Source organism: Phoenix dactylifera, chromosome 6 (assembly GCF_051530095.1).
Source record: "Phoenix dactylifera cultivar Ajwa chromosome 6, Ajwa_hap1_PhDact_Kaust_v1.1, whole genome shotgun sequence".
In the NCBI taxonomy this organism is placed as follows: Eukaryota; Viridiplantae; Streptophyta; class Magnoliopsida; order Arecales; family Arecaceae; genus Phoenix; species Phoenix dactylifera.
The window spans coordinates 25,109,785-25,124,782 of record NC_143195.1 but is presented as its reverse complement, the minus strand read 5'-3'; the positions used below and the strand labels follow the sequence as shown (position 1 = coordinate 25,124,782).

General features: G+C 37.6%; 1 protein-coding gene across 2 annotated transcripts; it reads right to left on the bottom strand.

Moving 5' to 3' along the window:
• Positions 1-4,685: 4,685 nt before the first annotated feature.
• Positions 4,686-14,986, bottom strand: LOC103718597 (vacuolar protein sorting-associated protein 24 homolog 1-like). 2 transcript variants are annotated; one of them, XM_088723440.2, is made up of 6 exons: positions 14,846-14,986; positions 14,642-14,710; positions 12,178-12,280; positions 10,182-10,303; positions 4,989-5,180; positions 4,686-4,899 (listed from the first exon to the last, which is right to left on the bottom strand). In XM_088723440.2, exons 2-6 carry the CDS (start codon positions 14,654-14,656, stop codon positions 4,822-4,824), a joined length of 510 nt encoding a protein of 169 aa, XP_088579566.2. In that variant the 5' UTR covers positions 14,657-14,710; positions 14,846-14,986; the 3' UTR covers positions 4,686-4,821. The 2 variants fall into 2 exon arrangements, with proteins under 2 accessions (XP_088579566.2, XP_008805716.4); XM_008807494.6 differs by having other exon boundaries at positions 14,642-14,718; positions 14,846-14,981.
• Positions 14,987-14,998: the final 12 nt, after the last annotated feature.

Sequence of the window (14,998 nt, the reverse complement as noted above, 5' to 3'; positions counted from 1 at the left end):
TTGTCCGACAAGAATCTTTCGATACCTAAATCAGTCAAGGATCTTGAGAAACAATGAAGACTTGAGAGAGAAATGACAGTATAAGTGTGGAGAATATCAAGAGAACGTATCTAGAGGTCTTTCAAATGCTACTCATATAGGCAAGGTTTGGCATCCGTTACCAAATAAGATGGTCCAACAAAGTTGGGGCCTTCTCTCAAGTCAACACTTATCTTCTTTCAAGTCTGCTCTTGTCAACATGATTGTCTGCCATCAAGGAAATAATGGAAAGTCGTTTTTAAAGGCCCGACAATGAAGTAAACATGCGAGTGTAAATTACTTAGACATGCATTTCTTCAAAAAATAAAAAGAAAAAAATTAATGCATTTTGAAGCACAATTTTGGAACTAAAACTAAACAAGTAAATAAATAGATTTAGGCATATAAAAGTTCTCCAACATTGCCATGGGTTAGCTTTGCTGTGCAATAGGGCAAATGGTTCTCTTGGCATCTCTGACGGCATCTTATCGGTGTATTCTCAATTTCTATTTCTCAAAATAGGAATATTATACAAGCTATTAGAAATATTTCATAGTCGAGGTCATGTTTTTTTTATGTAGTGTTAAGGGCAATTACGATTTTATAATGTACCAATTATTGAGCTATATGATGATAATATGTCATCGTTAGAGTCCGAACTCTCGAGGCCTCTCAAAAGATATGTTTATAAGAGTAGGTTACCAATTAATTGAGCTAATAATTGTTGACTACTACTATTATTACTACTACTATTGCTATTATTATTATTATTATTATCATTTCAGTTGATGATATGAAAATCACCGAAGCAAATGGCGGCCACTTATTTGCTCCCTCTAGGTAGGTCTCCCCTCCTAAAATTGGTTTACCAGATGAGTAAGGATGACTAATCCTGTATGGCAAGAGGGGACTAGTGTCGTCGTACATGGGGTAGGGTGTTATCAGTCAGCGTATGTGCTTTTTCCTCGTGTTATTTCCGTTGATTCCTGAGTGGGCCCCGAAAACAAACACCTAGTGAGTAGACAATAGCTGTTTGTTTGCTGCTTACCCCTGTAGGTGCGTTTGGTTAGCCACCAGAATCGAAATAAATTAAAATGAGAACGGAAGGATTATATTTTCAGATATATTTATTTCATGACTGAAATGAAAATAAAATTTAAATATTAAAAAAAGTTAGAATTAAATTTTAAAAAATTGAGATATTTTTATATTTTCTAAAATCAAAATAGCAATGGGACTCCTTCCAACCAAACGATTGGAATGGAAGCCATTTATTTTCTTTTCCATCTTAGATCCCAACTCCCTCCTATCAAACAATTCTCCTAATATTGACTTGTTAGATGAATATTACCAGCTAGTCACATATTTTCCTCCATTCACTAATTCGATGCTGCATTCGTGGTCTAGTGGTGTCACATAGGGTGGGGTAGTGTCAGTTGGGGTTAGGGCTAGAAGGCCAGGCCGGGCCAAGCTATGCCCCTACTTGAACTCGGCCTGATTTTTTTTTTGAGCTACGAGCTGGACTTAGGCCCAAAATTTTTGGATAGTTGCGGCCCGAGCTCGATTGGGCCAGCCCAAATTTACTCATTTGGCCCAAAAATAGGTTTGGCTCAAACGCGATTGAAGTTTTAATATTTCATAATATTGCTTCACAAGAAAATGAGCTAGTTAAAAATTAGGCTTTCTCTTATAACCTAAGTAAATAATAAATAATTCATAATATATTATTCTCAGCTAAATTTATTTTAATTTGTCCTTTACATCCTTGTTATTCTCTCTAAATAAGAACACACAAACATAAATTGGGCTTTGTTTCGGGCCTTATTCGGGCTCGAGCCGTGCTAGTGACATACCTGAGCTTAGCTTGAAAAATAAATAAGCTCTAAGCTCAAACTCCATTTGAACTCTTTCGAGCCTAGCCCGAAATCAACTTGAGCCTATTTCTAGCTCTAGCTGGGGCCATCTCCGGTTATCAAGGGCAAACATACAATAATCGGAAGCCCGAGCCCCGTTCAACCAATTACCATTTTCGAATGTAATCGGAGCCCACCAAGATGGAAACCGGCGATCCTCTATATTAGATGGGCTCAACGAATTACACTATTCATATAGACTCAATTACTTATACTTTTCTTCGCCCATGGCCAAATATTGTTGGCGATAGACCTTACCATTTAGAACATGTTTGGCAAAATCCCGCCCAGAAAAGCTGAAGAAGGATAGCAGAAAGGGCGGGTGGGTGAGGTTTAATCCCATGGGGCTTAGGCTTAGGTCTTGTGACGCTATGCTCTTCTTCCCCCTCTTTTGCTCTCTACCTTCCATCCCTCTCTCTCAAGCAACCCCATTAGTGATATAGAACCCAAGGCCCAATGGCTGATGCATTCCGTGCCTTCGAGGACGAATCCAATCCCTCGTCACCATAAGCCTTGAAGGGCAGACCCAAAGTCTATTGGAAATGCACACGATATTACTTGGAGCACCAAATGTCACAGCTTATCACCCTAAATATCCTCGGATCATGATAATAAATAAAGCCTTGCCATGTTGAGAGCTTTGCCGATGTTGATGGAAAGGAGAGACTCCTCCTTAAAACCACCTTGATCGTCACCAGAAATTGCTATTGCCCTTCTACGCTGGAGCTCAAGGTCATATTAAACTAGGTTAACAATGCTACGTCCCCGTCAACGCGGCTGTTGCCCCCAACGAAAAAAGACTTCCAACCAAGCATCCGTGTAGAGTCATGCGGAAGCCTCCAAAAAGAGGATCCTACCTAAAGAGACAATCGACCCGTGACAACCGAGAAATTATATCATATCATATACTCCCTGCACCATATGGCCATATACTCCCTGCACCATATGGCCATGCATGCTGCTAATTATAACCGCTCGTTTATGTGAATTCTATTCATCAAGCACTTATGTCGGTGCAGTGCTACAGAAATGCTGCAATGTAAGCTCTAGGAGTTTCTAACTTAGCCATTTGGTGACCGCCTGGCTAAATCAGATGGCAACTCCGACTCACACCCACAATTTTCCCTCAATAAGCAGCTTCCACCTATCCTGGTTTCGGACATTGGGAATTTTGCAGAAATTCCTCGTTTTATTTCTTGTTGCAGATTAGTTTTAAATTTTATCAGACAACTACACCCCTGCTCTTATGACTATTTATAAGAATATTTTTTTAAGTGTTCGATAAAAAAAAAACAGAGAGAGAGAGAATATTTTAAAGTGTGCATCGACTTATACTATGTGTATCTATGCGTTGAAGCAGAGGCATGGTAGGCCAATAAAGTTGAAAGTGAAACTTTCCTACAAAAACTGACAAATGATTGCCCATATCAGTATGAACAAAATTAGAGTGGTCTTTTCCTCCAAAAACCTGAAATTATTTGTTTTCTCACCAAACCATCACACCCCTACATTAATGACTTCAATAAGAATATCACAAATATGCATCATGTACTATGCTTGCAGTGACCATTTGAATATCTTCAAATGCATGCATTCATTATCTGCCAAAATATGCACGCGTTCATTCTGAAGATAGGGACATAACATTCTGATGTTCAAAATAGACTGTTTCTGTAAATAAGTATGTAAATAAATAAATAAATATGATCCATTTTTAAAAGTAAACAAAAACTGATCTGCCTTTTGAAAAAATGAAAATAAAGTGGATTTCTTCTGCCAAATCCCTTTCAGTTTGTATTAGTTCCAATAGCAGAAATGAAGAGGAAAAAAACCTAACACCGCCCCATTATTCTTGGCAAGTTCTCTTTCCTGTAGTCATTCAAGATGCATGCAAACATTTGGGTGGGAAGAGACAGCTCTTTGGTCTAATAATATCAACATACGTGTCCTCCATGCAGTGACTGTGTGTAAAGTATTTTGGGCATGACTTCAAGATAAGAAGCTTCACCAAATCTCTTAGATATCTTTTAAAGGTGGGAGGAGAAGATGGAGCAAAGATTGGAATGATTTGTTTCTAACATTTGTTGGAGTATTTGGATGGAAAGAAATGCAAAATTTTTCATGTACTCGGGAAAATCTGCATTGCAACTTTTCAAAAATTTCTATCTTCATATAAATTTCTTAAGCTATTGTTGTTCAAGATACTCAACCTCAATGAAAATCCCCCTTGATGATCTGTTGACTTTTCATTTTTCCTGTGGTTTTTGTTCGTTTTAAAGCTATCTGGTCCAATCCTTGTATTCATTCATTACCTCAATGGAAGCAGATTAGATTCTGCATAATTCTCTCTAGGAAAAGACAATGTTTCTAACAATCCTTTGCCACAATATACTATCTGCCTAAAACTCTGGATATTGGATGATATCTTACCTCAAATCTAACCATGCTATCAGAAAACTCTTACCTTTAACCTAATCATGGCTCCGGCAACTTCACCTAAGACCATATACAGTATTATTTTCCATATTTGATCATGTAAACCCCTCTCCAGAGTAGCACCCAGCAATCAGTGTTCCTTTTCTCTGTTTGCTTTATGCTTAATTTTTCTGAAACCTCTTAACCAGTAGAAAGAGGTTACCTTTGACACTGCTCAAATGCTCACCATATTGGCAATTTTACTAGCAGCACCGCACACGTGATTGCACTCCCCGCAATCCAACTAAATACTGCTCGAAGAATAACATGCCCTCTATATGAGAAATATATAGTAGGTATTAAAGGTGTAAATATTGCTACATGTACAAATCCTCTTAAAGGGCCACACATGCATTACCGCATACAAAGAGGTCATATCTGATTCAAATGATATGAAAGTGCTTTCTTACATGGATCAAGATCTCACGCTTGCGAGTCGTGCTCTTATCTCTTCTAATTCTCCATCATCATTACCCTCAGCAATAGCTTCTCTCTGCAAACATACACAAACTTCATTTTCATCTACTGTCAAAGTCATAAAGAATTAGATCAAAGGAACTTGCATTCATGGATAATGCATACCTCTTCAACAGCCTCACTTACTGAAGGTTGCTTTGCTCTCTCCCTCCTAACAGCATCTGGGAGCTGCAAGGCTGTCTCCCCTGCTATTGTAGTGAGCACTTTGTCTACTTCCTCTTCTGTTTCTTCCTCTATATCCTCTGAGTCCAATGCTGAATCAACAGCATCATTCACCATGTCTTCTATCACCCCAGCCTGAAAGGAAAGAGAAAAAAAAAGAAAAATGGTTGTATTAAAGTAATCCCTTCAAATAGACTATGGTTTGTAAGATTCAGCTAAAAGCAGAAAGCTTTAAATTCAATCGAAACTGAGACAATTTTGGTGGTTCAGTCAAATATTTTATATATTTGGTACAATTTGTATTAATTGCATTCTCATTTCTTTATTTGTTTGCCTTCTGGAAATTTTATCAAATCAAAAGCAGGCATCATGAGTTTTTAAAGATATGGAGCCAATTAATGTTGGGTTTCAAGGAAATAAAGAAGTGCAAATTTTCAACTTAGGTTTGGCTACCACAAAGATGAAATCTAATAGGCATATAGATCACTTTAAATTGTCATTAAACAATAAAATTACATAACAACTTAATGAACAACTTTTCTCTAAAAATATTTTAGACCTTTTATTGTTTAAGCACAAATCTTTAACTACGATAGCCATAGGTATCAAACAATACAATATTTTAGTAGTCTAATTCGTTAATTGACTAGTTTTTCTTACAAGTTTTGATATCCGGGCATTCTTTTTGATTGTTTAATTATTTTTGCCCAAAAAGACAAACTTGCATTGTCAACCCAAACCAGAAGTTTGGCCCACTTAAACAAAAACCAAATCCAAGTTTCTAACCTTGAACCGAACACAGAATAAAAATTATTACTAGCACCCATAGCAAAATACTTAATTTAGCAAGGATATAAAATGCACAATGAGTGCTTCTATGGAAAATATCTAATGAACTAAAATAAGTAAACGGACAAATGAGAATCATGTAGTCAACTAAATAAACCAAAATAACCTTGAGCAATAATACACCAATACACAACTACAGGATTTGTCATCATTGGTCTCCAAAATGCAATACACCAATATAATTGGAGCATTATTGATGTATCCATAGACAACTGAAAGAATTGGCGAAGTGAGGTAGGTCATTGGAGTATCCCTATATAATGAAGTCTCTAGCTGGTCTAACTAGTTATCTAGCTTCTCTGCATCGGTAATCCCATCTTATACAAGGATCTCGATTCGACCTTCAACCTTGAAGGGTTGAAGAGGGGATTTTGAGTACCTGCAAGTTGTTCATCCTCCTTACTAGAGGATAGATCCTCATCTCCAAACATGGAAGACAATCTTCTCTAGTTATATGAGACGTCTCTTCATCTCATCATCCATCGAGGTAGAACTAGCAGCCATACTTGCCTTTGTCCTTCAATGTACTTCAAAAATGGATAGCCCTTCTCCCGCCTACTCGCATTGCTCATGCGTATGGACCACAAACTAAGGCTCCTATAGTTGAAGAGACCCGAGCTCTGTACCAACTTGATCTAATCGGGGAGAAGTATGATTTCTCTCAACCTGTTCAACTTGAATCTCTCAAAAAAAATTTGAAAAAGATAGAAGAATAGGCAAAAATAGAGTTTAGATCCTCTTTTCTTTCATTGATTAATTGATGATTCAATTGATCTAAAAACTGAGATACATAACCTCTATTTATAATAGTAAAATCCACCCATGCACAATTCGGATTGGATTTCTTTCCTAATTCGAATAGGATCAGCTTTTCAAAAATAAACATGACTAGTAAAAATAAATACAAAAAAAACTAAATTTCTATAGGAGGTATGTATCAACTCCTATATCAACTTTGCCTTTTATCGCTCCATTGAATTCTTCCTAGATTAAAAGACATGCGGTAAAAATCTTTTTTGAAAAGAAAACTTTTGGTCTAATCGGCCTGTTTCAAGGCCCGAAAGATTGAATTTGGGCATGACCTCTAGGTACGCAGCTCCCCTCAAGGGGCGGCGCGATATCGTAAATTTTGAAAAGTTATCCAAGTTTAAAAAATATCATCTCAATCAGATACTATATGACCAAGTTATAACCTTTGAAAGTTTAGCACGTGATTAGTTTTCCGACGTGAATCCTATCTAGTCCTACTTGTAGTGGTTGAAATGGTCCACATCGAGTTTGATGATCCTCCTGGATCATATCTCCTCATGTTTAGAAAATTTAGCTCCTGCTTCCCGCCTCATGACTGAATCGCTTGACTTTGCTTGGAGATTGTTTCCAACCTTGCTCTTCTTTCTCCCAGATCTCAACAAAGCACCTGCCCTGCTCCCACATTTGGACTTCATTGTAGGGACGCTACTTGCCAACCTTCGTCATTGACGATGACTACAGCAACTTCCGTTCGATCTTGATCTCGATCTGAGTCGATTAGTCGATGGAACCAAGGGACAAAAGTGTGGCCTCTCATGAGTCGTATCGACTTCTCGTACCATCGTCACAAACTTGTTGGAGGCATTAATAAGTCGCTACACCTGGCCTGCAGTTGCAAAGTCTATGTTACCTTATATTTTTGAACTGTTAATCATACTCCTTCCTATCCTTTACGAGATGATGCATCCTCTGCCATCTGTAGAAGACTGCATCTCGATCCCAAAGGTACGAGCTCCCGAGGATGACTTGACAAACATCCAAAGGAACTACTTCATATGGTACTTTGTTAATGTATCTTTCGGTAATTGCAAATTTAAAGATACATTGGTGGGTGATCTTCAATTTGACATCCTTCTAAATTCATCCAAGAGAGAGAGACGGGGATGAGGCTTGGATGGCAACCCTAAATTCTGAACCAAGCTTTTAGTTACGAGCTTCTTCTGATTTTTAGGATTTATAATAGCTCCGATGATGCTCTGCTTCACCTGTATCTTTAAGTAGAAGAATTTCTCTCGCACCTCTAGATCTACCTCAGTTGTTGTCTCGGATCTTTTCACCATCACACTTAATCTTGCTCAAGTTGGGGCAGCTCCTCAACCTTAAGCCACATTGAGGATCGCCTTCCTTTTTTTCTTGAAATCCTCATCCTTCAACTTCTTCCTCTTCTGTTGCAACTTGAAGTGAAGCTTTTAACACTTCTCTTTGATGTGTCCACCGATGTTACAATGGTCGCAATAATTTTTCTAAGTTGTGCTGACGTGTTTCCTACTTTGTTCCCTTTTCTGACTTGATTTTCCATCATCTTTCCTAAATTCATCGCCCTTCTTGCCTTCCCTAAGTCGATTCTTCTTTTCGATTTCTATGGCCTTCACGCTAGCTTCGTTGATGTCTTCAACTTTGAAAAAATTCAGCTCATTTCGGATACTCTTGTTAAGACCTTCGACATACTTCATGAAGACCGCATGATCATCGATAGAGATGCCGAGTAAGAGGGCTTGCTTGTGGAACTCGGTGGTGTAATCCTAAATAGATTGATCATGCTTCTGCTGCAGGTACTACCACTTGATCCACCAATCCTCCTCGTGTCCGATTGGGTAGAATTACTTCTTGATTAGGCTCTTGAATTTGCTCCGCATCGGGCTAGAGACGTTGTTGTTCCTCATGTATGAAGTCCACTAGGTGAGGGTGTGGCTAGAAAGTTTGAGGTGGGCAACAACTACCTTCTAGACACTGGAATATCAATAAATAGTGAAGTAGGTCTCTAACTGGTCTAACTAGTTATTCAACTCCTCTGCATTGCAATTCTGTCATATACGGATCTCGATTCGAGCTTCTACTTTGAAGGGTTGAAAAGGAGGATTTAGAGTGCCTATAGGTTGCTCATCCTCCTCGCTAGAGGATAGATCCTCATCTCTATACATAGAAGGCAGCTTAGCTACAGGAGTTGCTGGTGCTTGTCTTAAAGGCATTGCCAATCAAGACACAATCTTGGTGAGTTTGGCAATCTTCTCCTCTAGTTGTGTGATACTTATTTTTATTTCATCATCCATCGACGTAGAACTAACAGTCATACTTGCCTTTATCTTCAATGTACTTCATGAATCGATAGCTCTTCTCCCACCTGCTTGCATTGCTCGTGCATGTAGACCATAAACTAAAACTCTCAATGAATTTTACCAACGTAATGATCATTTAGTTAATCCTTCAACCTCTGAAAACAAGACACCCATGTAGACCTGGCTCACCTAACGTACCTTGTTGTGCCACTCGTTGAGTATGGATCAAGCAAAAGCCTGACTTACTCGTGGAACCTGCACAGATCATTCTACCTTTGTAATCACTACCTGATCTCTCTCCGTTCCACGAACTTGCACCTTGCGACTATCATTTTGAGCCCTAATGCCACCTCAACATTGCCATTCAACCATGTTATCATCCCCTTGCTTATCATCTAGGCCCAACAAGGACCCTTTGCCTCTTATCCCTCTCCACCCTAGTCTTCTCTTCCCCTCTCTAACCTAGGCTAGCTAAGTGGTTGAAGCATCGATCGATAAAACTAACTTTCCCCCATTTAATCGTCCAACCCTATGAGCAAGTTGGTTTTGGTTTCCATAAGGGCCATTTTGGCTTGCTATTGGAAGTAAATTAACTCAAGCCAAACTTAACACATCAACCATCTCAACATAAGGTTCATCTATCATCCACAAATGGCCAAGTACCACAATAGCAAAGTGCTAACAAGATCGATACTTCCTTTCTTTAAAAATTTTGAAAATGCTGCACACAAATGAAATGCCAGAATATTTTTTTATACATGTCCAAATAATGGGAAACAAAAAATATCTTGCACATCCACCTAGTTTATCAACCTTTTTGGAAATGATAGAATGAAGAATGTCTTTATACATGACAAAAAAATTATCCCATTCCAAGAAAATATAGTCTTGTCACTCAGACAGAGGACACATGATGAATAATTTTTAATTATAGATGACAAGTCGTGATGCATTCCAACATATTAGATGGTGCATCCAAAGAGATATGTAAATTATAGTAAATGACAATAAAAATAAGTATGTGTAAGTAAAGCATGTTTCATCGAGTATGATTGTCCAATATGTATGCAATGAAGCATGAGCCTCACCATCTTTTTCTTTTTAAATGATGTTTCATTCTCAAGTTAGAAAAAAGGATTGCAAGTCTAGACTAAATAATAATACAAAACAAATCTCCAACACTTTGTCACAAATGGCATACCTTTGTCATCTCCTTGCTAAATTCTTGCATTGTAACAGCCACTTCAGGAGCTTTCATAAGACTATTGACAAGCTTCATAACCTCGGCACTCTTGGACAGATGGCCTACAGTTCTGGCAGTTGCTGAAATTAAACCATGAATAAGAGTCAGTCAATGTTTTGTTTAAAACTAAAGAAACACGAGCAAGTTGAAAATGTAAAATAAATGAAAAAAATCACCAATAGTTATATTATAAGAATAGAGTAGTATTTTATAAGGGAAAATTCAACAATATTTAAAACATTTACAATAGGTGAAGATGTAATGGCATAAAAATATTATAAGGTGCTCTCTCATTGCTGGATATAGGGACCATAAACAGTCTGTCGCATGTCATTGTTTTGGACATTAAAGCAATGCATTAGTTATTTTCCATATGGGTTTCCTCCTTGACTGTTGAAGTTATAACGCCTTATATAATATATATTCACATACAAGTTTAATTTGAATCTCATATATTATCAGAAAACAGGTATAATGCTTCAATCATAGTCTTGAAATGTGAAGTATGAGAAACAGACACTTATCTATAATGATAATTAAGGGAAAAATACAAAAAAACTTTTCGAAACATTAATACTCCATAAAATAAATATATTCACCTAAAAATAAACTGAAGACGAAGTCTCTGTCCAATTGGTAAGAAGGAAAAGAAGGCCACTGCATGGTAATAAATGATAACATGAATACAAAAACCACTTCATCCATGAACTGGGCAATGCCCATTGGTCACACCCTACATCTCGTTGAGGGAGGTTTTGGGTTGGAACTCAGGCAGTGAATCCCCACATTTGGACCTCAGTAAATTACCATGGTTGGTCTCCCTCCCTTTGTCTCAAATTCCAGATCACTTTGGCCAATAAACAAACAATTTTATTTTCATAACTGAACCATTACTCCAATGGTAGACATTAACACTGAGAAGCATGTGTCTGTCTGACTAGTTTATTCAAATGTAGTTAACTGTCACTACAGATAATGAATAGTTCCATTTCATGTGACCTCTTGAATATCTCTTCAGTTTGAATTGGTCAGCCATGATGGACCCCAAATTCGCCAACATTTCTTAAACAAGATCTCAAAAATGTCTGAGTTAACCAAAAGGAAACATAACTTGCCATTTGCACAATTTTATGTCTTATTTTCAGTACTCTGCTGGTTGCTGCAAGTTTGAGAAAGTCCAAATGTACTAGATATGTTTTATATTTTCTATAATGTTATATTTTCTGTCACTTAATTCAACTTTTTAAGAGGTACATAGCACTTAATTTTCCTTTCATGCTCCAAATTTATGTTTTACCAGCACAACTGACTAAAGGTAATACGAGAACGGAGATATAATGAGAGCAGGTAAACTAAATAGAAAATTATCAGAGCTTCAAGTTTAAGGAAGCTTAGTTCGCAATAGGCAGCAACGAGCAAGTTCTCAATATTGGAACGACATTTGACACCCAAATACACGAGGCATAATTTCAAAGTTTTTGGCTGATATGCAACAAGCAACAAGTCATTATGAGAATGAGTCTTGAATGTCTTCATGCCCTTAGAGTTTGCAAATGGTAGTTGATATCACATTTTAGTATTATGGATGATGTTGGTTTGTCTTCTAATGGATTAGTGTAGGTCTCTATTTTACATATTGTTTAATTAAATCACCATTTCCACATACGTTCAAATGAATTAATGGACCCAAAACTTAAATAAGTGTGAGCCATACAGATAAAAATCCTGAACTTTGATGCTCAATTTCAGTATCCCAGCTGAAAGGAAAAGCTATATCCACACTGGTTTTGAAGATCATTAGAAATCCCCATATTAAGCACATGCTCTTATAAAATTGGGGAATGGCAGAAGAACATAAGGTCTGGCCTATTAAATATTTAACATTCGCAAATAGCTTGTTTGTCTACTTATTAAATATGCAAAAATGCATCAAGAATTTACAGTACTGCCATACCAACAAGTTCACCAAGGTGCATTGAGATTGAATTCAGTTGTGCCCTATTTTCATAAAGACGGTTCACCGCTCGTCTCGATCTCACAATTTCCTTAGCAAGAGACTGCATTAAGAAAAAATACTGAGTGCTAGTTGGAAAGAGAGTAACTTACAAGGCAATTAATAAATAGCCAGTATAAGTAAGATTAAAAAGGCAGTAAACAGCATGTTTGTTAAAAGAAGACTGGTTTAATTGCACTATTTATTAGGGGAAAAACAAGGCTATTTCACAACAAGTGTAATTAGAATAAATGGTTATTTAGTTCTGACAGGTATGATTGTGGTGCTCTATACTCAAGCCAGCAACCTCTTCAAGTTATGAGTTTTTACGCTATAAATGAACCTTTCATCAATTGTCAATTCAGATTACAGACTTCAGCAAAAAAATATAGGCTATCTACCAAGATTGGAACTTAGTATCAGAAAGAACTGCAACCTATAGCTTATATTTAAGTGAACAACCTACAGTTCCACAGACGTTTGTTCCTCATGATGATATACATGACCCCCCCCCCCCCCCCCCCCCCCCCGCGCGGGGACTCTCGCTTCTTCTTTTCTTTTTTTAATTTTTGAGTACAAAAGGAGGCAAGCCTCCCCTGGGCTTGCCAATCTTTCTATGCAGTCATATCTGGTGTTTCCTTCTTTTTAATTTCATCTGCTGGTCTGCTGTAAATCATTTTTAAGCTAAAACTTTCAGGCAGCAAACTATGATGGTATTGTATAAATATTACTGGTTGAGACTGAAGGGACATCAACAGAGGTTACATTTGAGGATTTCTTCATATGATACTCTTTATTTATATTTTATTTATAATATCTTCCTCAACCTTTTTGATGTGCTCTTCACCCCCATCCCTTTCTTTCTTTCTTTATTTCTTTTCTGCATTGAGCACTATATATGGTTAATAACAGAAGATGTTTAAGATATCTCACTGACCTATGCTTACCTTCTTCTTCTGTAAACTCTACTTGGTTCATTTGCCACCTACTTATCAGTTCACTTGAGTCCTTATGTCTTAACCATTGCCCACCATCGTTCAAACTTCAAAAAAGTAGATATGTGGCCTCTAAAATAAGGTAAGATCACTTATACAACTTCCAGGCTTCTTACCCAAAGAATCGATTAAATTGTTAGGAGAATAGTTAATGTGAAACTCTGTCATAAGACAATTTTAGACTAAACTAGTAACTAATAACTTGGTTCAAAGCACATGAAATTTGTCCTTAAGTGGTGTACTTGGAATCTGAAGTAGTAAATACTAAAAAAAATTTCAAAGCAGAGAATGCAATTTCTTCTTAAGTAGTGCACTTGAAAATCCAAAGTAGCAAATTCAAAAAAAAAAATCTTCTTTTGGTACTGTCACCTCACCTCCCTCATCCTTTACCTCTCCCTCAACCATTCTCCTATCAACTAAAAGATACCCCATGCTTCAAGTAACAGCAAAACATAGCAGAGAGGCTGAACTTCCATGAAATTCAATTAATTGCAGGAGTAGGCAATCATTCTCAGGCTGTCATTCTTTGCTCTTAGGTTTACAAAACTAGTAGTGAAAATAATGAGAAAGAAAATAAGGAAACATTCTCTTTTATCCCTCCTTTACACTGATTATCACAAGGAGATCAAATACCATACAAGTCCATCACTTACTCAAATCTCCATGCTAATACCTCCTCCCTTTATATGTTAAAAGCTTCATGGACGTATCACTTCAAACCTACCAACTCTTAACAAATTTTGCCATAAATTAAGGTGGACTCAACAACTTTCTATCCGATGATGCGTGGCCAAAATATCACCGATGTTGCTGGCAAAATGCAAAAACCAAACACTATTTCTCATGCAAGGATTCATGTGTGGTCGAAGCAGCCAATAGGAAGCCTTCCTCAAGGTTTGAGCGACAGCTGGGGAACCTCAAAGCAGCTTATGACACTGAAGATGTGCTAGACAAGTTTGGATACAAACTCCCAAAGAGAAGAGCTAAGGGCAAAGGCAAAAGCACTGTAAGTACTGGCATCCTCTCTTGCAATATTATAGACTCACCTAAAGCTTTACAGAAGTTATATTAGTGTTTGGATTCCAGGATTCACAGTTTCTAACAAACAATAATAACAGCTCCAAGCACAGGATCTAATATCCCAGGACATTAAGCTCCATACTAAGACCGCAAATCCAAAAGAGATCAATCGCACAATCATTAAATAATATTCTTTCTTGAAAGGGAAGAAAAAAAAGTCTCCACCCAAAAATTTTCCCCATCCTCTCCTAAAATTTCCTCGACTCCACCAGAAAGAAATGGCATTACAAAATACACAACAAGAAGGATCAAATTAAACTCTCTCGTTTGTTCCAATTTATAACATATTCATCGAATCTAACTCGGAAAAAGCTAAAAAACTTCAAAAACGAGATCGGAAACGATCGAACCTTTGCCGAGACCATATCGTTCCTCTTTGCCGCTTCCTTGATCGCCTTCTGAACATTTTTCTCCTCCCTCTGCACATCTACAAGATCGCATCAAACATCAAAATCTATCAAATAATCAACAAATTGATTGAAAAAAGGTCGGATTCATTGCAAAACAATCGGAATCGAGGCATTCAAGATAGATATCCAAGAAGAGGATGATGCCTCGGATCTGGCGTTCGATGTTGCGGCACTCCTGCCGGAGGCGGCGCTGCCAATCCCTGAGCTGCTGCTGCGGATTTGGCTTCGGCTTCAAGAGATTCTTCACCGTCTCCATCGGAGACCTTGAGGAGATCAGGCTGTGGAATTGAACGCAAG